Source organism: Tachysurus vachellii, chromosome 23 (genome assembly GCF_030014155.1).
Source record: "Tachysurus vachellii isolate PV-2020 chromosome 23, HZAU_Pvac_v1, whole genome shotgun sequence".
Lineage (NCBI taxonomy): Eukaryota > Metazoa > Chordata > Actinopteri > Siluriformes > Bagridae > Tachysurus > Tachysurus vachellii.
The window spans coordinates 7164719-7188247 of NC_083482.1; the positions used below are offsets into that span (position 1 = coordinate 7164719).

The 23529-nt window shown below is 37.5% G+C and overlaps 2 protein-coding genes across 2 annotated transcripts in view; both read left to right on the forward strand.

Moving 5' to 3' along the window:
* The first annotated feature begins 2185 nt into the window (after nucleotides 1–2185).
* rrad (Ras-related associated with diabetes) lies at nucleotides 2186–5209 on the forward strand. The gene is made up of 5 exons (XM_060859167.1): nucleotides 2186–2307; nucleotides 2586–3018; nucleotides 3351–3424; nucleotides 3544–3748; nucleotides 4237–5209. The coding sequence occupies exons 2-5, from the start codon at nucleotides 2652–2654 to the stop codon at nucleotides 4512–4514; spliced, it is 924 nt and encodes a 307-aa protein (XP_060715150.1). The 5' UTR covers nucleotides 2186–2307; nucleotides 2586–2651; the 3' UTR covers nucleotides 4515–5209.
* A 311-nt stretch (nucleotides 5210–5520) lies between these two features.
* The window catches only part of cdh16 (cadherin 16, KSP-cadherin), a 39543-nt gene continuing 21534 nt past the window's right edge, over nucleotides 5521–23529 (forward strand). Inside the window, exons 1-8 of the mRNA XM_060859337.1 lie at nucleotides 5521–5546; nucleotides 6001–6058; nucleotides 6199–6297; nucleotides 8464–8598; nucleotides 8902–9031; nucleotides 12281–12439; nucleotides 13437–13633; nucleotides 22600–22725. Coding sequence (XP_060715320.1) covers nucleotides 6023–6058; nucleotides 6199–6297; nucleotides 8464–8598; nucleotides 8902–9031; nucleotides 12281–12439; nucleotides 13437–13633; nucleotides 22600–22725 — 882 coding nt within the window. The 5' untranslated portion in view covers nucleotides 5521–5546; nucleotides 6001–6022. The remainder of the gene's footprint in view (nucleotides 5547–6000; nucleotides 6059–6198; nucleotides 6298–8463; nucleotides 8599–8901; nucleotides 9032–12280; nucleotides 12440–13436; nucleotides 13634–22599; nucleotides 22726–23529) is intronic.

A 23529-nucleotide genomic window follows, 5' to 3' on the forward strand; every position in this document is an offset into this window, starting at 1 on the left:
ATTAATTTAGTTCCCAAAAGTGTTGTGAGCTGCGTTAGCATACTGCGTGATAGTAAAGACTACTGTTTGTCTTAGTCAAAATATTTAGAGTGCTTGACCTGATATAGCTGCTGTAGACTCCTTGTTCCTAATAACACAAGTCTTTGTATATAAACAACATAATTAATCTACGTCTTTTTGTACGTAAATGTATAACAATTGCAAACACTGGAAATTGAGATCTAAACTAGAAGCCAATGCTCTGCCTTATTGCTGCTACATTGTTTTATGGTAAATCTCCATTTGTGATCAGAGCAAGTCATTGTTCTGAGTCTGAACTGTTATATATTTCATATAATTATTATTATGCTAATTAATACTGCATGATAAAATTCTCACTCCCGTATGTTGACAGTCAAGTAGCACAATGCGACAATTGAATGCTCAGTGAGTTTGTGTTTCTGTTGAAAGTGTTATTATGAAACACTTGTGTAAGTACTGATACAAAAAAAAAACATGATAAACGGCACTTCAGATGAATGAACAATGAATACAAACTAGCCAAGGTTTACAGTGACTTAGTGGTTAGCATTTACGGCATTTAGCAGACACACTTATCTAGAGTGACTTACATTTTATTTCAATTTATACAAGTGAGCAATTGAGGGTTAAGGGCCTTGCTCAGGGGCCCAGCAGTGGCAGCCTGGTGGCCCTGGGATTTGAGCTCATGAACTTTCGAGCAGTAGTCCAATACCTTAAACGCTGGGCTACCACATGCTGCATTTTTGCCTCTCACTTTGGGGATTTAACTCTTACAATCTTTGGGAATTTACAGGGAATTTATATGTGTGCTTTGAGTGTTTCTTACCCAAATCACCCCATGCATCTATAAATTGTCCCTAAACTCTGAATGGGTGTGTGAATATGTGTGTCTTGCAATAGGCTGGCATTCCATCTAGCTTGCTTTGTGCCCCGATTCCACTGGAATAGGCTCCAGTCTCCCTGCACCTCTGTGTAGGATAATGGATGGCTAGATGGAAAAAACTAGTCCTATCAAACCATCAGCATAACCTGAGTGCAGCTTACAAGGTAACCACCAGATGGCAAAATTGGACCATTTTCACTCTTTACCTGCTGACGTTATAAAGTCATCTTCAGTCTAAAGCTTAATGAATGAATCATCCTGCGTCTATCTGCTGAACAGCTGGATTTTAAAAGTAAAATGACCACACATCTTATTAAATAAACATCATTTAAAGGTCCTTAAATGGTAAATCTATTCATATCTTATATCTTTGTCAGCTTGGACTTTCATGTCAATACTTCAAGCCTTTTTTTGAAATAAATATCATGTGCCATCTCAGTAGACCTTAGATTAAAATAACTGCATCATTTTGAGTACTATTTTTAGAATTTTTTTATGAAATACGCTGAAATCATCATCATAGCTGACTCCACTCATAGCTCATACAACTCAGGTCACATCCCTAGCCTTTTATAAATAGAATTATTTTAGTATAGGGGACTATTTAATACAACAGTAAGCGTTTTTGATTGTTGCCCCATCTGTGTAACCAGAAGCGTTATCAGTGCAGCAGCAGCGAGAGGAGGAGGATGAGGAGGATGAGGAAGAGGAGGAGGAGGGAAATCCCGTCTGACGGACCCCGAGTCTGAATCACGTCTACATGCTATGGAAGGCCAAACCTTCCAAAAGAGCAGGAAAAAGCTTTGCCATGTGTAAAGAAAAAATATTGTTGTGTTAATATTCAATGAAATGCAATTAGGAAATGCCTAAAAGTTCAAATAACACATGATGTGAACATGACAATCGAGTTAAATAAAAGTTTTTACTATAGTATTAAAGTGCAAGATTATAGACAACAGATGTTGATATAGATTATTTACAGTGGGGTCTAAACGTCCAAGACTACAGTAAAAATATTGTATTATTTAATTTAAAACTGAATGGAAACTTTTAGGATTCTAAAAAATATAAAACAAAAATAACTGTAATCATTTACATCAGGAGAAGATTTAGCGTGTTTTGACACTTCTGGCTATCCACAATAAGCTGAGCATCGCCTACTCTACAGCCTCTGCATGGAGTGATGGTGATTCTCCGCAAAACGCCCCGCCCCACTTATGACGTCAGTGACTCTACTCTGCCATAAATAAAGGGGGACCCTTCTCATCTCTCATCATAAAACAGTGATCACACTTGGGAAGAGCTACAGAAGGAGCTATAAACGAAAGCACTGAAACTAAAGGGAATTTTACTTGCTTCACATCCATTGGAGTTCTACACTTGGGCATTGGACGAGCTTACATGTATGTATTACATTGATTTATTCTATTGTTAATGCTTATAAAATGTTAAAAAAGCATTTAAAGATTACATTTGCATATAGTAGATTTAATAATAATATATACATATATATCTTAAAATATCAATCATTATATCTATAGTATAAATATTTTATTTATAATAATAATAATAATAATAATAATAATAATAATAATAATAATAATAATAAATACAGCACTTTGCTTGCATGTAGTTTATTATAGGGACTAATTCCCCATCGTTTCACATTTTAATTTTTCAGATCTTAGTCTACTTTCTGATCAAGTGAGGTGTTTAGCTTGAGTTTTACGCAGCCAGTTGTGAAGCCATGACTTTAAACAAAGGCGATAAGTTGCGGAACATGGACAAAAGGAGAGGGAGCACGCCGTTTCCCATGCACCATCAAACCCTGCACCGGAGGAGCATGCCGGTGGACGACCGTGAACTGCGCTCCTCTATGCCACCGGTGCTGGCGGGCGAGCTGTCCAACCTGACGCGCTGCACGTCCTACAGTCCCGGCGAGCAGCACCGCGACAGCTGCGTGTCCGATTCCTCCGACTCTGTCATCTCTTCTGGTAGTGACTCAGACGGACACATCTACAAGGTCGTACTTTTGGGAGAGCACGGCGTGGGGAAGTCCACACTCGCACGGATATTCGGCGGATTGGAGGACACGCACGACTACGAGGACGCAGGTAAAGGCTGTGCACATGCGTGCGTAATTATGTCCCAGTGATTAGGGTGTATTCCAAGGACAACCGGAGCCATTAGGATCACCCCATCAGACTGTGTGTGTTTGAGTGTCTTAAGAGCAGTGGAATGCGTTATGGAATGGAACAAGACTTATTGATTGCTGCTATTTCCATCCAGTTAGCAAGGCCTCCATTACCCACAAAGAGATCAGCTGCTGTCAATCATTGCATACATTAATATAGTAGTTCTAAATGGCAGTGCTGGCTTGCCGTGGAACTTATACTTTAAAGTGCTGTAGACTAAACTGATCATATATTTTCTTTCTTTCTTCTAGGAAACACATATGACAGATCTATTGTTGTCGATGGAGAGGAAGCAAATATTTTATTGTATGACATCTGGGAACAGGTGAGTTAGACACAGTTGAACAATATAAGGGTTTTAGAAATATGCTGTTGCTGTAAACGCACAGCACACAATATACAGCAGCAATGTAATAACCAGATACACATTTTATGATCTCCTAGGACAACAGTCAATGGCTGAAGGATCAGTGTATGTGTATGGGTGATGCCTACATCATTGTCTATTCTGTGACGGACAAGTCAAGTTTTGAGAAGGCATCAGAACTCCGCATACAGCTCCGCCGGGCACGACAGTCGGAGAACATCCCAATCATCCTGGTGGGAAACAAGACTGACTTAGTACGCTCCAGAGAAGTGTCAGTAGATGGTAGGTACCCTCTGTCTGCTCTAGGATCATTAGTGTGCAAACCCTACTCGCCATCCTTGTTCATTCATTCCATCTCTAGCTCACTTCATCACTGCTGGAGTTACATATCCATTCCGTCACTGACTGATGCATGGAAGAATAATCAAATCCCTAACTGTCCTCAGCTACTGAATAATCAGCATACGAAATAAGAGAAGTGCAGGAATAAACATAGAAATGAGCTGATTAAAAGAGAGTCTGTTTTTAGACTTTCTAAATTACGCTACTTACTGCATGCTAAACATGTTAAGTCTGCTGCCCCCACCCCCATCTTTAGTCCTTGGTCCTTGGTTCCTCACTCCAAACATTTAAAGCTGCTAATGTAATGTATCCATTCTTAGGCTAGTAATGCATGGCAGATAAAGTAAACAAGATACCACACCCCTGCACACTGAGTAATACCCAGTTCTTTTAATCTATATTCATTTTACCTTAACTTTTTCTTGTAGAGGGAAGTGCATGTGCTGTTGTTTTCGACTGCAAGTTCATCGAGACCTCTGCATCGCTACATCACAATGTCCGCAATCTGTTTGAGGGCATCGTGCGGCAGATCCGCCTGCGCAGGGACAGCAAGGAGGAGAATGCCCGACGCATGGCTAACTGCAAACGCCGTGAGAGCATCAGTAAGAAGGCCAAGCGCTTTCTGGGTCGCATAGTCGCACGCAAGAACAAGAAGATGGCCTTCAGGCAGAAGTCCAAGTCATGCCATGACCTTTCAGTGCTCTGAGCAAGATGGACTTGTAGAGCCACCATGACCAGAAGCTGTGTGTGTATTTTTGACACTAACTCAAGGACTAGACAACTGTACTATCTTTGCATATTTTATATTGTAAAACAGACAAACAGAACCCAACAATAGTCAGTGGTATCAAATTGCATGAGGCTTTTTAAGTTTAGATATTTTATTTCATATTTTCTTTTCTTTTTTTGCCTTAAAGTTGTTAGTGGTCAATTTCTAGCAGTGCAAGTAGAAGTTAAAGCCTCAAAACCATTTGCTTATGGACTGAGAACTCTGCCTTCTCAAGAGAAGAGTTTGTGAATGCAGTAGCAATTGTACTGATGTACAGCTCCCAAAGGTGGGATACACTTTCTCATGTACGTGTCTAAAAGATGAGCACAATTCATTTTCCTCACTGATATGAGATAATGGAATCATATTTACTTGAATCTGAGTGCGCAGGTACGTACTTCAGCACTTCAGAAACACAGGATTGGGGTTTGGGGAGAGACTCTGGACTGAGAATTTTCACACGTTTAAATCATCAGAATATTATTTAAGTGCAAGGTGTAATTGAATATCGTAGAAGCAATAAATTATGTGTTTTTCAAAATGTTTGATTTGCACTTCCAGTTAATATTATTCAATTGTTAATTTTATTACATGTTTACACTGATTTTATAATAAAGAATTAATTTAAAGAATGACATCTTCGTTTTTTTGCTAACACGCTAACACACACACACACACACACACACACACACACACACACACACACACACACACACACACACACACACAATTTCCTCAGGAAGCCCATTTGCATTAAATGTATCCCCTCATCCATATGTAGGTGTGGAATTATTCAAGACTTGTTGACCAAGAGTATCATTAAAGGAAACAAGGTAGTTAAGAGCTTTTGCATAAATTTAAGGAAGTTAAACATTAATTCTCTGAGAGTAGAAACAGTTCCCTCACACTGAAGTCTAACCATTCTGTCTTTGTTGTGGATCAGAGCAGATACCCAGCTACTTTAACAAGGTAAGTTTTTCTAAAATCCATAGAAATATGAAGGATATATTTACAAAAACAGATGAACAATAGATATGTAGGCCTTATCATTGCAGCAATGCTAACTTATTTTATAGGTTATGTTTTTTAATACTCTTAATGCATAAACTGACATACTCGACTTCCTAATCAGACCTAATCTGAAATGACTTCCAAACTTTAAAGCAATTATCCTGATCCTAACATCTACGTGCATCAAAACCTTGATGTTCATTGTTAGCCATCTTGATGTTTTTGAACGATATTCTGATTGATGAATCAAATTACTGAAGTAGATTCACTTTAGTGAGTCAAAATTCCCATCACTGATCTCTATATCTTGTTGAAGTCTATAACAGTTTTTGAGATCTTTACTTGAAAATGCATACAGTCTGAAGTTTAGAAAAATCCTGCCGAATGATGAAATGAGTGTTTTGTGTAGCAGACTTTAGGCTACAGGGTGTTCAATGAATGAGATGTCTTCATGGATCAAAACACTGAATGTAGGTCATTTTTCTTTTGTTTCTAATTGGTTTGTTACATAAAGCTGTGTAAACAACAATAAACAACATTATTAAAATAATATTTCTTGCATGACGCATTTGTGGAATTAAATGCTCTTTTTTTTTTTTTTTTACCTTAGATGCTGCTTTGTTTGCCTCTTTTATATGTGGACGCAGCACACCTCAGGATCGGTGTTCCAGAAAACTATGATGGTATTTTCCCTTGGTACCTCACTAAGGTGAGCTCTTCTCAAAAAGGACAAACTGACACTGTTGCTCTAAATGAACAGACTACAGTTTACAGTCTTTAATATCAGACATACTATTTCACCAAACCTCTAAAGAAAAATACAAAATACAAAGTTCCGTATTTAGACAATATTTACTTATTTACCTTTTTAGGCGTTTGATACAGAACCTAATGGAAGAATCAATTATGCTCTTTGATAATGTCTGATATACCAAAAATACGTTTCAAGCACTTTCCCTGGTGTGATTAATAAATCTGAAAGCACAGTTTTTGGAATCTGGCTGTTATCATATTTTAGATCTGAATGGATCAGCTCTTAATGGCAGCCCTTGTGTAGACTCTCTAGGTTGAAGTGATGGTGAGGGTTAAGAAATGGGCAGCGTGTGTACTATTCATGAAATTCAATGAACCAAGGTGTAATTATAAGCAAGTTGCATGCGTCACTAAACTTTATATGAGGCTCCAGAACAAAGCCAGGGAGCCAGTCGTGCTGTGTCCTAAACGGCAGGCATTTTAACCTGAGGTCATGGTACTAAAGAGCATTTATGCCTCCTCTGGGTTGTCTTCTCCTTCTGACATTGTGGAGGAAATTGCAAGAGACAATCTTGCCACAATCAATGTTTAATATCAAGCTCCCAAAATGCTCACTGAATGTATTGAGGACTGATTAATTACCATGTTGGTACTGAAAGGACCTAATAATGGTTGTTATGTTTACTCAGGCTTTCAGAAAGAAGGCATTAGGTAAGTTATGACTCACACTCTTTGTCAAACTGTCAATAACGTAATGTAAAGTAGTAGTAGTAGTCTTTATGTAATGTAAACGTACCCGAAGAAACGGTTCTATGAAAAATCAAATTTACATTATGTTCATTTTAACTAAATATAGCTGTTTTTCTAGTGGTATAATGGAACTACAGTGTTAATGTAGGTAACGAGTAAGAAACATTTCTAGCTACCGGTTTTTGCAGGTTTACATAACACACCGAACAATATTGCGGTTTCAGACACTCTTAAACAACTGTTATCAATAAAAAAATAGACAAACATATGCTGCAGAATTTAAAACATTAATGAAAAATTTCCAAAGTTTTAGGTTGAAATAAAATATTTTAAGAGATTCAGATGATAATGTAGTTCTGATTTAATGTTTGTATCCTATATGGATTTTTCTATTTGTTCTAAATAAAACTCTGCAAATTGCATTGCTATGTTTAACAATGTTTGATGCTAATCTGGACATCAAGCTTTGCTTGCTTGTAAATTATGTTAGGCTTACAGCTACAGTGCTAAATTAATGATGCAGTCTATAGACAATGCACTTGTCAATGGCTGATGAAATCCATATGGGATAAGACGACAGCTATGGAAACTGAATTTTAGCCAGTTTTAGCATGGGAAATATTTTATTAATTACTCAGACAAGCAGGATCTGCTCTATGAAATGACTCCATCCTGAGTTGTGACATTCTTAACCATTTGCGTTCATGAACTACAAATCACTTGTGTGACATGTGCAGATGGTTTTGACTCACTGTGTGCTATGCTTTGCTACACAGAATCTGCACCCAATATGAATGTGCTGTAGCATGTGTGTAAGTGTCAGTCACTGAAATGATTTAGCACTGCCAAAAGCAGATAGCCATGTGAGCTGCCTATCACCGCAAACCATGAAGAAGAACAAATAAAGTGCCCTAATATCGCATTAATATTGACCAAAAAAAATTGATTATTACAATAATTTGCCAAGAATAGGGTTGTTGTGGTGGCTCAGTCATTACAGTCATTAAGGCTTTGAGTGACAGTTCATAAAGTCATGTGTTCAAATCCCAGCACCTCCAAACTACTGTGAATGTATCCCATGAGCAAGAGCCTTGAGCTCAGTTGTGTCCTGCATCAATAGTTTGCAACCAAATGAGCAAATGTAACGGATTATCAATTATTTGATAGCATGCAGAACGTTATAGTGCTTTACTTTAAATATGTTTACTGTAAATCTTATTGTACTTTTCTGGCAACCTTGCAAGTACAATGTACAGTAATTCTTTTAATCGTTTTTTTGATTACATTCCTGTAACAAAGCAATGACTGAAATCTTATTTTCTTTCAAATCAGTTATTGTCTTAATGCAAAGGTTTTTGTCTTGTTCCTATAGTTGCCTGATCTTCCCTTAACCTATGCTGATCTGATGGTAAGTGGTGATGATGAGGGGATTTTTGGAGTAGAGTCAGGTTTCCTGTATGCCCTAAAACCACTGGACCGGGAGAAGAAGCCATCATATTCACTGCAAGTGGGTGAACTTTACAGTTAATTTTTTACTTGTATGGTAAAACAGGATTACAGGATTTTTTTTTAACGGACTCTTTACACGCAAACGGAAATAAAAACAAGCAAAGAAACAAGAAATAGAATAAAAGTGCAGAATGATTCATTCAGTGAGTCACTAATAACATTTAATACAGGCTGTCAGTCAACGTTTAAAGCTTTTTTAGAATGGTCATAAATGTAGTCACTAGTTACCTTCATCATTTATCATGACTGGAATCACTGAAAAGACTTGTGACCATTAAATCCACCTGCTCTTTTCTTACAGGTGTCCTTCACGGCATCTATGCACCCACAGAGCTTTAGTGTAGAGGTGTGCGTCATCGACAAGAATGACAACGTGCCAATGTTTTTGCAAGAGAGCATGAGAGGCACTGTACAGCTCGGCCTGCTAAAAGGTGAGAGAGTTCAGCAGTGCTATATAATGAGACCTTCGCCATTTTTTATTAAGACTTTGCATTAGCTAAGTTATTTTTACATGACTAACATTCCATTAGTCCAAATGAACATAAATGCATGTATAGAGATGTTAAAGGAGCTGACAACAGAACAAGTGAAACATTCGACGTGGTCACATCTCCTTCATTGGGATATACAGAGCTCATACGGTCTGATTCCTTCAATTCAGCGGAGTCCAATCTTATCCGGAAAGGGCCGGTGTGGGTGCAGGTTTTCATTCCAACCAAGCAGAAGCCACACCAGAGTTTACTAAAAGCCAAGAACAACTGAACAACAGGTGGAATCAGGTGTGGCTTCTGCTTGGTTGGAATGAAAACCTGCACCCACATCGGCCCTTTGTGGATAAGATTGGACACCGCTGCTTTAATTGAAGAAAGTGCTAGAGGAATATTACAAATTGCTGCTTGTGATCAGTAGTCCCAGACACCCTCATGATGTTTTATAATGAATGTCTTGAGGTTCTATTTCTCGTGGCTGTCTATAAAACGTGGCTGTCTTTTTCCTGTAAACTAAATATCTGACTACAATATCTACAGTATCTGACTACAACCTGCTGCTCGCTGTGCATCTCAGTCCTAATACTGTACATGCCTCTAGTTACAAACAACTGTTGTAAAGCAGTTATGCTACAGTACAACTGAAACAAATGAAATGAAATGAAATCTTGTGAGCTGAAGAAGAGTAATTTGCAATAATAACAAAAGACAAATTAAAAGCTACAAGGAGCACGTCATCAATTATTAAAAACATAAACATAAAAAAAATTAAACATCATAACACAGGAGTATTAAATCCAGTAGATTTCACAACAGCTATGTCCTATAAAGAATAAAGATGGTAAAACAAATAAATCCGTTTCAATTTTGATATATGTACAGTTATTAATAGACAGATGTGGAAGAATGATCTAAAATCAGCAGACAAAAACTGTGTAAACTGAATTTTTTAGGGCAGTGTGAAAGAATAATGACTTAATTTGCTTCAAGGACTTTTACCTTAAATGGAAATGCTTTGAACGTTCACAAAAGTGTCCCACAAAAATAAATTTTATCTCTTTCATCAGTCTTGCTTTTATGCTGTTACCTTCAGGTACACCTTTAGAGTGTACAGCAATTTAAAATAACATTTCATTAAAGATGACAGCACTGTCTAGACTTTCAGGGTTGACAATATATAGGAGTGTACATCATACACATACACCTTATGAGTGCATTAAGAAACCAAACTACAGCTCTCAAGACACACACACACACACACACACACACACACACACACACACACACACACACACACACGTACACACACACTTGCCAGCAGTCAGCAGTTATTTTTATAATGTTGGAAAATATAGAGAGGAATTTGGTAATGTTTAAATGAGAGTGTTTGTAATTATGTTGGTCTTTACTGAGTGCTTTGGGGATTACAGGAAATGTTTAGATTTTAGAAATTCTTGTGATATACATTGGGAGGGTTGGATTTATTGAGTTTTATTAGCGAATGTTGAATTTGATGGTGTTTATTAGGTTAGGTTTATTAGAGTAACTGCTGGTGTATTGCCAGAACCTGCATCCCACCATGCATGGCAAAATCTGCCAACAAGGTCATGCAGTGATGAATGACCATCATTACATTTCAGTCAGTATTTGCTACAACACTTTTTTGTCACTTTTTTGTTTTCCTGTTCTCTATTGGCTATAGCTAGAAGGGAAAGTGGTAGCTCAGCGGTTAAATGTGCTGAGCTACTGATTGGAAGGTTAAAAGCTCAAGCCCCAGGACCACCAATTTGCCACAGCTGAGCCTTTGAGCAAGGCCCTTAATCCTCAATTGCTCTCTTGTATAAATGAGGTAAATGTTAGTTGCCCTGGTTAAGCCCATTTGCCAAAATGCCATCAATTTAAATGTAACTGCAAATGTAGCTGTCTCTGGTTCTTCCAAGCTAAATATAACCTACAACTTGAGTTGCTGCTGCAGTATCTGGGGAGGTTTGTTTGTGTGCATGCACATATACTGTAGCATATATAGCAGACTGCCAAAATGAAGCTGTAACATCCATCATGAAGATCAGTGGTGCAATGCAACACACAACATCAAATAGACATGGAACCTGTGATGTCAGGGTTGGCTAAGCCACAGTGCAAGGACTTTATTGACAATGTTCATGGATGATTTGGTCAGGCACAGTTTACCTGTGGCCAGACTCCATGACAGTCAAGCAATATACCTAGATATCTTTAGCTTAAGTACTAACTGCATATGCACTTTTTAGTTTCTGGTAAAAACTTATATATACATTTATACACATTGATCCTGCTAGCCTTGGAGCAGTCCATCCAGTTGGCAGACCCTTCTATAAGGGATTTAATTTATGCTTCACTCCTGGCAACTGGGACAGCATATTGACAATAATTCAGCCCTGGTTGGCAAGATCATTCTTTGGGCCTGCTACCAAATAAGCCATATTTAGTAAAAGTGAAGGTTTCAGAGTCACAATTCCATATGGATTTATATGGATTCTCCAAATTCATAATATTCTGATATTGCACAACACGGTGACCTGGAGAAGGCTACTGGAGCTCTAATATTGAATTGGTCTGAAAAAGAGAGCTGAAAGAAAGTAGGTTGTGAGCAGTTGTTTGCTGAATGCTTGCTAATATAAAGCTCAAGCCTTATTTAAAATATGTAACATACAGAATGAAACAGTACGTAGTTACATGAAGACCCCTAGGTTCAAATTGAATTTGTGGCAAATTCTGTTCAGTATACCTGCAGCTATTAACTGAATTGTTTCCTCCTTGTTAGCTAAGCTATTGTTTATGTGATGTGAAGAAACTACTAAGAACTAGCCTTAAATACTGGTTGTAGATATTAATGCAGATGAAACACTGCTGCCATTTTATTTCAAAACAGAAAAAATATATGAAGTTGTTAAAAAAATACATTAAATAGAAGCAATAAAACACATAAAATGTAACACATCATTTTCCATCTATAGAGAATGTGATAGCTAAGTTGTTCAGCTAGCTGGTTAAGAACTGAGCTCCCACGCAGTCTGTTTAGCTTAATTAGCTTAATGTTATATTTGAAACGTGTTTTTTTTTAAGTAAGAATACAAATACTTTTTAGTAAAGTAAATATATGTATGTTAAGTGAAGCAGCTCTTTCTCATTTATTTCTTTATCTAAACCTAGGAATCCCGTTCATGCAAGTAGGGGCTTTAGACCGTGACGACCGAAACACACCACATGCTGATCTGCGTTTTCGCCTCCTAGACCAGATGCCTCGCATCCCGGCCAGTCACATGTTCCACATCGATGCCACTAGTGGGGAGGTGTCCCTCACAGAGGATGGTAATGAGCACAAGGCCAGAATCTGGGATATATTATGTAGGGGCTGTAACATGCTACATGTTTTAAGACAAAATACTCTTAGGAGACATGTTACTAATTTCTATAATTGTTCAAGTGTTTCATTTTGGACCATTGTGTGTTATGACTTAAAGATTTTTTTTTTATATGCATTTATTTATTTCACATATGTTTAACACAAAACCTTTACTAGTGACCTAGAGGCAGCCAGATTGGATTTGTTTAGGTTCAGTTTAGAACCGGAGACATTTGATAGGTGAGAATGATAACAACTGCATTGCTTCATATATGAATTAATGAACATATATTTTAAACAAAAATTATAGGCACTTAATGTTTGTTCTTCACTGCTTCACTCTATCTGGCTTCTCATAGCACTTCCCGTATCTGTTTTTCTGTATCGATCTTACTCAGCACTGTACATGCACACACTCACCTATACATCTGTTCACACTATAACTGCTCAAATCCTGATAGGAATCAAATCACAGCCAACAATGTATGTATGTCACTTTATTTATGTGAGTTGGTGAGAACCTCAAATTTACAGTTGCTATTAAATAGAATGCCTGACTTTTTGAAGGGCCAATGAAACACCTTTACTGCATGTGCACCTGATTTAAACCGTAAGTCAAGTCAAGTCAAGTCAAGTCAAGTCAAGGGGTTTTATTGCCCTTTCCACTATATATAGCTGATGCAGTACATAATGAAATGAATCAAAATGAAAGGCACAGACATAAGGCAACATAAAACTAATCAGTAAACTAAACCTGCCTAAAATTAAGTTCCTAGATTTTCAATATAGCTTACAAATAAATTCTGACAAATACACATTTGTAACCTATAAGCATTCTAACCTGTATTATAATGGAGATTAATGAACAAAATGCATTTTAAATCTTTTTATATGGCTCATGTGTACATGTTTTCTTTTTAGTTGCAATATGTATTATGTGGTTATGTGCGTTTTGGTCTGCAGGTGCCTCTGCTCTGGACCCTGAAATGTGTGGACGCTATAAACTTTCGGTGATGGTCCAGGACATGGGTGGAAAGGCCAATGCTTTCTTCTCCACTGGCACTGTGTTGGTCGAGGTAACAGGGAACACATGGGCTTCACCCGACCCAGTTCGACTGCAGGAGAACCTACCAGGCCCGTACCCTATCCCCATTTCTCAGGTTAGACACAGCACATACACACAAATACAGAGGCACTGTGTGTGTGTTTTTTTAATGACAAACAAGTCACTGCACACACCAGCTGAATTTTAGTATTTGTTTTACAAACATGATGATTGAATCTGTCTACCATTCTAGGTATCTACTATAACTACATTATCTATACAAGTCTGCATGGTGTACTTTTACTCTCTACTCTGTAAGTGGTAGTTACTGGGTGAGTTTCTTTATCTGTGTTGTCTGCTGTTGCATTGCTGGTAGTGGTGAAAACACAATCATGGATGACGTAATGATATTGCATCTTTTATGGTACGCATTGTTAATATGTTAAACATTTTACTAATTGTTGTAGAGCAGTTTCATAGCTGTTGGGTGCAGAGCGGTAAGGCACATAGGGGGCCTGGGTCCACATATTTGGAGGCTTGGCCCAAATGTAAGGTTTACTGTATGCTGCAGCCTTGTTAACATTATTCACAGTAAGGTTTTCTGTGACTGCCACTTTAAGGTGCTATGAGTGATTTTGCTCAGTCCTTGTGCAATGTGTAGCTGTGTATCAGTCTAGGTCATAAAAGGGTTTACCTTCTCTGAAGGTAACACTGTAACTAGAGGATGTAATAAGATGAAATGTGTTTCAGTGTCTGTTAACATGGAAACATGCTGTTAGAATGTAGATTAGACTTATTAGAAGATCACTCCCAAAGCAAAACATGTAATAGTCTGTTGGGTCAGAATGGAATACAGGGTAACTTCTAAGCAACCAAAGGCCTTCTTTAATTTGGCTAATGTTAATGTTCATGAGTGACTGTTATAAAGCTTCTCTGAATAAAAATGAATGTATTAAAACCGATGCTTAACCCTAATTTATTTAGTTAGATAATCCCTCACTATTTGATGTTATGAACCTACATAGGAAATATGTTATAAAGTGTCTCTTGAAAGTTTGTGAACCCTTTACAAATTCCTATATTTCTTCAAAAATATGACCCAAAACAAAGTGAAGACAATCCACAATGAGGAACACTTGTTTTACATTTAATTATTGAGAAAAATGTTCCAGCATTACATATAAGTGACTTGAAAAAGTATGTGAACCTTTGCTTTCAGTATCTGTTGTGATACAGGCCCAAAGCATCATACTACCACAACCATGTTTCACAGACAGTATAAGGTTCTTATGCTGGAATTCAGTATTTTCCTTTCTCCAAAAATAATGCTTCTCATTTTAAAACAAAAAGGTTTATTTTGGTCTCATTCCTCCCCAAATCATTTCACCAATAGTCCTCTGGCTTGTCCACATGATTTTGAGCAAACTTCATAGGCAGCAATGTTCTTTTTGGAGAGTAGTGGCTTTATCCTTGCAACTCTGCCTTGCACACTGAGGTTGTTCAGTGTTTACCTGATGGCAGACTCATGAACATTAACATTAGCCAAATTAAAGAAGGCCTTTGGTTGCTTAGAAGTTACCCTGTATTCCATTCTGACCCAACAGACTATTACATGTTTTGCTTTGGGAGTGATCTTTGTTGGTTGACCACTTCTGGGAATGTACCAATAGTCTTAAATGTATTCCATTTGTACAGAATCTATATGACTATGAGTCCAAACTCTTTAGAGAGGATGTTATAACCTTTTCCAGCCTAATGAGCAACAATAACTTTTTTCTGAAGTCCTCAGAGATCTCAATTGTTTTTGCAATGATCTCCTTCGACACACACGTCATGAAAATCAGACTTTGAAATATCTTTGTTCTTTAAATAAAATAGGACACTCATGGAGGCCTGATTGTCAACTCATTGACTAAAATCAGATGGACATATTGAAGAACATCAGATATGAACTTGAAATTAAGTACTAAACCTAGAGGTTCACATACTTTTGCCTCTCACAGATATATATACTGTAAACAGTCCGATCTGTTTGAATGTATTTCACTTGTGTGAAAATCTAATGATGTTTTGGGTCATATTTATGCAGAAATTTGAATTTATAGATCTGTGACAGACTGTTCATTTTGAGCATATAGATCCCTAATGTTCATGAAATGTGACTGCGGTGTTGTGAACTAATTAAAGGTAATCCACTGTTTACTTACAGAGTCCTAGGAATTACAAGACCCTCCAAGCATGAGGTGATAAATGCATGAATGACTTTTACCATATCTTGATTAAAAATGAGCGATTTGATCTTTGAATCTGCTCTAAATCAATAAAGATTACTCCCAAACTCTAGCTTGTGGGGGTTGCAATGCATTTCAGAAAAAGAGGTCCAGTTGAGACTGTTGCCTCATTGGAGGCAAACGACTCCCTTAAAGGGTAGGGAATTGAGTGGTTCCACGAGTATATGCAGTAAGAACAGATCAACCAACAGGAACTGAAGGCAGTCTGTTTGGCCCTTAAGTTATTCTTGCTAGCTCTGAGGCACCTCTTTCCACCTTGCGTGGAATCTTCTAAGGTCGACCCAGCCATGGTTAACCATCACTAAGAGCAACTCATCTATAGCAGGACAATAGTACAAGATATTGTCAGGGAAGGCAGTCAGACCTCAAATTGCATATTTGTGGTTTTCCTTCAACATTTCACTGCTATTTACCACTTTTCCTCCTTCTACCAGTGATTTATTCCATGTTGCAGATAATTTAGCAAAGATCTATTCTTGAGGGTCATGATGATGGCCGTTGAAAATAGCCAGTGACTCAGCTTTCCGGACCTCTAGGGGAAGTTCATTCCACCACCTTGGTGCCAGAACAGAGCACCAAGAGCACAGAGTATACTATACACTACACAAGTATACTATGTTCTGGCACCAAGGTGGTGGAATGAACTTCCCCTAGAGGTCCGGAAAGCTGAGTCACTGGATATTTTCAAACGGCGATTGAAGACCTTCTTATTCAGGAAACACTTCAAATAGCACTTCTTTCCCTATCTTTTGCATTAAAAAAAAAAAAAAAAAAAAAAACCTTTGACACTTTTTCATTGTAACTTTGAACAATGTTTTAAACTCATGGTATCTTAAGTATGTATGTAACCTAGTGAGCCAGCATTGATGTATCCAATGTTAGAAATTTAAGCACTAATGTACTGTACGTCACTCTGGATAAGGGCTTCTGCCAAATGCTGTAAATGTAAATGCAATGATGGCACCAAGGTTGACTGTAAGACCTTGGTTTCCATTCCGGCTTTTGCAAGTGTCCAACAGAATGTGATAGCCCACAAATGGTTTACAAGAGAATACTACTGCTTTCACAGTGGTCTGAACACAGCGGAAGCTTCCTCCTCAGATAAACAGGGAGAATTTACACAGTCATCCAGGTCAACTGTAAATCTATGTAGCCAGACTGAATCTGTGGTCTGTAACATATCTGTCCAGGAAACTCTCATGAACATGTGGGACTATAACATGGGCTTTTTGTGTCCTTAAGTGGAAATTGTACTTTTAATGTTTTGGGTTATATTTATGCAGAAATCTAGGAGTTTCTAAAGGATTCATAAACTTTCAAAGACACTGTGTTATATTAATATTTATACTGACAAAAAATCTTACGTCTAGCCTAGAGTGTGCCACTGACAGGTTGAACACCATGTACAGTTCTGGGTTTACTGCCAAATTCAATCAAAGCAGTCTGGCAAAGGCAATGAGAGAGATAGAGAGGCTTAATCTTCTGCATGCAATCATTCAAAGGATCATGGAATATTTTTGTACCTTGTTTGTGTTAGGCTTTGCTCTGGGTAAGAGCACAGTGGAAGAGGATTTCATGTGCCTGTCATCATGGCTGATGCAAATATCAGGCAACCCAGTTATTTGATATGTACCCTTATGACCAGTGCCACTCTCTTCTACATGCAAACCATGCACGAATGACACCATAAAATTGATAAAAACACAAATAGCTATTTATTACATTGCCCTTCTATATTTTTCCAAAATATTATGAAGACTTGGTCTTTTATATACCTAATAAATTTTCAAAAGACCTAATTCAAATCAAAAGCTTAATGTTTATGTCAAGTATAAATGGGCCAAAACTTATCAGGGGCTATAAAAATCGAAATTTTTGTCACCACCAAAAAGGCAAATGTTTATCCTGATTCACTTTCTACATTTCTGTGTTGCCAATGTGCTGAGTGTGATGAGTATCAAAATGATGTGGATCACATTCACCATTTTATAATTGTTTCATAGCAGTTCTCTTAGAGACAAAAGCAAAATTTATCATTTTGGGCATCTGATGAAGAATTGAGGCTTTAACTGCAGTGTACTTTATTACTAAATGTAAATGTAGTAAAATCACAGTATAAGTCTTATCTCCAGAGAAACATGGCATCTTGGACAGTCCGTAAATCCTTCATCATTTGTGTACGCGCTGCGATTGTGTTAGAGGCTGTAAGAAACAAAAGAAGTTCAAAAGAAGTTCTCAAAATCTGAGAGTGCCAAGAGTGCTTTCTATTCGCTTTCTTTCTTAATAACAACCAGCAGTGCTAAAAGTGCATAAGACTAACAAAGTTCTAACCATTATATTTGTGTTTGTTATCGGTTGTTAATATGTTAACATTTACTTGCTCGATCTTCCTTGCATATGTCAGTATACCAGAACTTGTATTCATGAAAATTCTTAGTGCAAAGAGTTGTTCCTAGTGACGTAATTCTAAAAAAAATCATGTTGGAGTTTCTGTTTAAATTGAAAAAGAAGATGCTAGTAAAGATAAAAGTTATTCATAAAGCCTTAAAAGGGCTTATAAGTGAGGAGGACTTTTAATAGGCTTAAGTGTTTCTTTGGAAGAGGAGAAAGTGGCTGAAAGGTGAAGAGGGAGAAGAAATTGATTGTATACAATATTTAATAATGATAGTGAGTTAATAAGATGATACAGATTAGATTGTGTAGGGTGTATTTTTGTGACCAGTTGTATTAGAGATAACACTAACATCTCCGAAACAGAGCCGAAATGCCATAGCGGCAGAAATGATCAAATTTGTCTGTGCTGTGTCGGAGATATTTACATTTACATTACATTTATTATAGTTGTAACATACAGATGTTAGCACATCTGTAATATGATCGATCACGAATGTAATCCAAACACAATATAGCCTCAAATATCTTAAAATAGAGACAAAGTGAAGGCTTATAATAGACCAGATTTTAAAAGCACAAAAGAATGTATCATACCTAGTAACAGAGCTCAGCCCCACCTCCTCGATAAGATAAAAGTTGTTGTATTTTCCTTGCTCAGAGTTGTTCAGAGTTTGGTTTCTGAATCACTCGTAAGATAAAATTCCAAGTTAGAAATTTAGTTTAAGCTAATTTAGAAGCTGAGATCATTCTTAGAATCTTTAGGAATACCTGATCTTTAACTTGTTATTCAAATTTTATTAGTCGTGGCCTGATACCTGTCTCTGCAAAAAAATGGCACGAGAGTAACAAACAAAGGACAAGTGATCCAATGAGAGATGGAAAGGAGACAGTGTCAGTTTGTAGTCCTCAGCACTATGGATCTTGTCTTTTGTTTCCATTAAATTTTAATTGGCTGGAAAAAGAAAGCAGCACTTTGTAGATCTCTCCACAGTGGAAAAGGATGAGAGAAAGCCCAGCTAAAGGTCTCGTTAAACATGGCCGGTAGGGGTTATTGTGAGGGAAATGAGGTCATGTTCAAAGAAATAGTTGTTCTGTTTCCTTATAGACCCCCCACCACCACCCCAATCCTTACTACTCACACACACACACACACACACACACACAGACACACACACACACACACACACACACACACACACACACACACACACAGGCGAATGCAGTAGAAATATTGTCACATATTGTCACATTGAGTTCAGACATGTTTTATACAAAGCAATTCAAACACAGTGGGCAGCTGAACATTAAGGGCCATGGTGAATAACCCAGAAGTCACTTTTCAGCATCACTATGTTTGAACAAAATTGTATATAGATATTAAACCATAATTGCTGAACCAGTAAAGGACAAATCATATTGTGCTCTGCTTTAGGCTTATATAACACTGTTCAGCTACATGTTTGTGAAAGATTGTGGCAAACACTGCCTGAATAGCAAAGCCAGCTGCTTTGGCTACACACAGTGTACACATCCTTACATCAAGGTAAAGGAAAATGTAAGTCAGGGCATTTGGATGTCTGTGCATTTGAGGCATGAGAGAGACATGTGAGAGAGACATGTGAGACAGAGCATGTGTGCATTTCCATGTGGGGTAGTGACAATGGAAACATATTGGTGTGTGTGTGTGCACGTAAGAAGAAAAGTGCATATGTCTATGAAATCCTCGAATGCAGGAATGAAAAAAATGATAAAGCATTTCTGAACACTCTCACAGCTGGTGCATTGTGTGCACTTTCTAGTGCATGTGTGTGCACTGATACTGTAGTCATAGAACTGAAGGGCTTTTTTTGTGCATTTGGAAAGCCTTTTTCTGACAGCTTATTTGGTTTTGAAATGTGGGTGGTGGGTGTCACTGATGCTTTTCTTTTGATGGCAACATGGCAAGAGACTTGCCACCTACCAGCCATACCATAGTTACCAGCTATTGAGGGCGAATATGTGCTTTCTCTGAACACATAAGCTCTCTCAGCCATCTTCTGCATCTTCTTCACAAGCTGCTGCGTACATGAGCATAAAACCTGGCAGATGGAAATGATTACAATCTGTGAAATATCTACCTGCCACTAAGCTTAGGATTGGAAATCACGTGAATCACATTTATTTGACAATATAATGTCAACCCATTCAACCATCCATTTCCTGTGCCGTTTATCGTACACATGGCCATAGGGAATGTTGAGTCTATCCCAGGGAACATAGGCCTAACACATCACAGGGCACAATCATGCACACACATACTGTATCTAGTCACAAACTATGGTCAATTTTGAGATAATAAGCATTCAAAAAGACATGTCTTTTGAAGGGGGGAGAAAACTGGAATACCCAGAAGAAACCACCAAAATACACAGAGAACATGCAAACTCCATGCTTGCTTTGGCAGGAATCAAAGCCCCAACTCAAACATGCCCATCAGCATGTTCAACCATGATCATTAAAGGTAATTACATGTCACCTTCACCTTCTTATAGGACTGGCCTAGTTTACTTTCTCACATTTGAGAATTAACAAAACTTTCTTTTGCAATGGATAACTTCCAACTGCATTATCTGGTTGTTAAATGCCCCATCACTTCTCTACACTCCATACACATCAAAACAACTTTTCCAAAGCCTTCCTACAAAGCTAAATGTCATGTTTGAATGCCGGATCTTTCTGTATTAAGAGCAGCTAAATTAAGACCAGCTTTAGAAGTTTATCACCATCAGTGCATCACTGCTCACTTCATACAGCTTGCACTTCAAAGCCCTGCATTATCAGACTCTAGGTTAACACAAAAGTTAATCATTTGTATGGACACATGAAGCCTGGAAACTAAACAGGTGACATCACTTTTGTTGTAGAGCACCATTTTTAGAACACAGGGCAGCATGTTAATCTCTTCCAAGAACAGCTGTCCTGCTGCAGCACTCTGCAAATGTGTGCAGGGCCGTGTAAAGAGAAACTGGCTGGCATGTACACATACAGAATGAGACAGGAGGCTTGGGGAGCCATCTCCATAACAAATGGAGAAGATGCAGGAGCATGGTGGATGTGCACGTGACATTTACACTCAACTCTAAACTCCTCTCCTAATTCGGTGCTTTTTCACACCCCGTCCATCATCGGCTGTCACTCTTTTTTCCCAGAGGAGTGGAAAATCCCTCTGTGGTTAGAGAAGCAGCTTTGTTTTGGCAACTGCTGACCTCGGTACACTCTCCAGTAACAGAGCTCGTCTCTGCCTCCTCACTGCTTTGGGGCTCTGCTAAACGTTCACTTTAACTTAAATATAAACATTATCTCTGTAGCACTGCTCCCTGCGGATGCAGCTTTGTTTGTGGATTTTGTTCTTCTGAGCATGATAATGCTTTCTAATACGTGTGTTAATGCATCAGATTAACCCTAGAACATTTTTTTTGTTATTCTAAAAGAAAAACTATTTCGTTCATTTTGTTTGTTATTTAAGATAATGAACATTTATAAGGCGTGCGATGAAAACCTTAAAGTATTTCTTATCGGTTATTCAAAATCCAGTGCAAAAATAAACTAAATCAATAACCTAAAAAAAAAAGTAAACTTGAGACTCTAAAGATATCTTGGCTTATTGGCTGCATTTGGAGAGATGGGAATAGTGTGTGCATTTATCTTCTCTCTGCACTGTCCTGTTTCCTTGTTCTTACAAATGATTTTTATAAGATATAATAGGTTCCAATATGGGATTTTGAAAGTGACTACTACATCCTTTAATATCTAAAATATTAGAGAAACGAAATCTTTCTCAGTCGAACAGTTCATGTTCTAGATTATGTCATATTATCTGGACTCATTTCATTCCTTCATACCTTTTTAGTTTAGTAACAAACACGTATTTCTGTCTTGTTAGCTGACACTCACGTGAACTCCTGCAGACGTTGGTTGATTGGTTACGTTGTGCTTTCAGATTTTTGGTTGCTGGCCAAATTTCCAGCTACAGTACAGTGTGCAGACTATTAAATGTCAGATTGCTTTCTGTAGACTACACTTTCCAAAACATTTCTCTCAGTCGGATAAATTCTTTAAATTTAAGCAATGTATCTACTGTTTTGTATTGTACTCTTTTTGTAAGAGCTCACACTAAATGTGTTTAACATTTGATTTGAAATGACAAAGTCTTGCATTTGCCTTTGTTTAAACTTTCACTCCATCAAACTGAGATAAGCCTCCTTTATGTTTTCAGTCCTTTTAGATGTACTCTGCACTCTGTTCATTTAAAGTATTTGGCAGTTTCACTGGAAAAGACCATCTGTCAAATGTGTGTCTCTGTTTGTGTGTGTGTGTGTGTGTGTGTGTGTGTGTGTGTGTGCGCCATGCTCCTCAGGTGAAATGGAGTGGGAGTTTGGTAGAGTACAGTCTGGAGGGAGAGTTTCCAGAGATGCTTTTCACCATTAGTAGAGAAGGAGTCATCTACCTGAATGCCCCTCTGGACCGAGAAACCCAAGATCAGGTAAAGGACAAAAAGGACACAAACAAATTTATTTGTAAGTTTTCAGTTATATACGGCTTACATTTTTTCTTGTTCCTGTTCCTTTGCATTTATTAAAGGACAAACACTGGATGTATTTCTGTTTTTTTTTCCCCTCAGTTTTTTTTGTACATGAGAATGAAACATAAAACAGTTAGACTTTCATTTTAACAAGAGTTTCAATTGCTACCATCTGTGTCAGAGATGCATTAGAGGTGTGTAAAACTCAAGCCCACATATCAAGCTGCCCTTGTATTAAATATATATATATATATTTTTACTAGTATATATATATATATATATATATATATATATATATATATATATATATATATATATATATATATATATATATATATATATATATACTAGTAACATAATAAAATCTCTTATTCTTATACTAAGGTTGCATCTATCTATATACAATTTTATTTTTTTTAAATAATCTAGAAATCTATTTGTATAGATATTCACAGACAGTCAGTTTATTCTCTGTCTGGCTATCTCACTGTAGACCCGTGCTCGATGTTTCGTGACACCACTGTGCATTCAAGCATTATTTATAACGCACCAAACTAAGCATTAGTGTGCACTTTTATAGCTGCTGTGAGTAACTCAGACTCACCAAATGAGTTATTGACTCAGAGCAGTCAATTTGATCAAATATCAACCAGGCAATCAGATGCAGACATACCTAGGCCTTCAGAAATCATCAATATGAACAATACAATAGGCTATAATGACCAGCTTAATCAGGTTCACAGATAGCTGGAAAAGCAACCATGT

What these genes read in the sequence shown, in the direction of transcription:
- rrad (XM_060859167.1), top strand. Translation starts at nt 2,652, where the DNA reads ATGACTTTAAACAAAGGCGATAAGTTGCGGAACATGGACAAAAGGAGA. An exon ending in GCACGACTACGAGGACGCAG is followed by an intron (nt 3,019 to 3,350) that starts GTAAAGGCTGTG and finishes TCTTTCTTCTAG; the next exon opens with GAAACACATATGACAGATCT. An exon ending in TGTATGACATCTGGGAACAG is followed by an intron (nt 3,425 to 3,543) that starts GTGAGTTAGACA and finishes ATGATCTCCTAG; the next exon opens with GACAACAGTCAATGGCTGAA.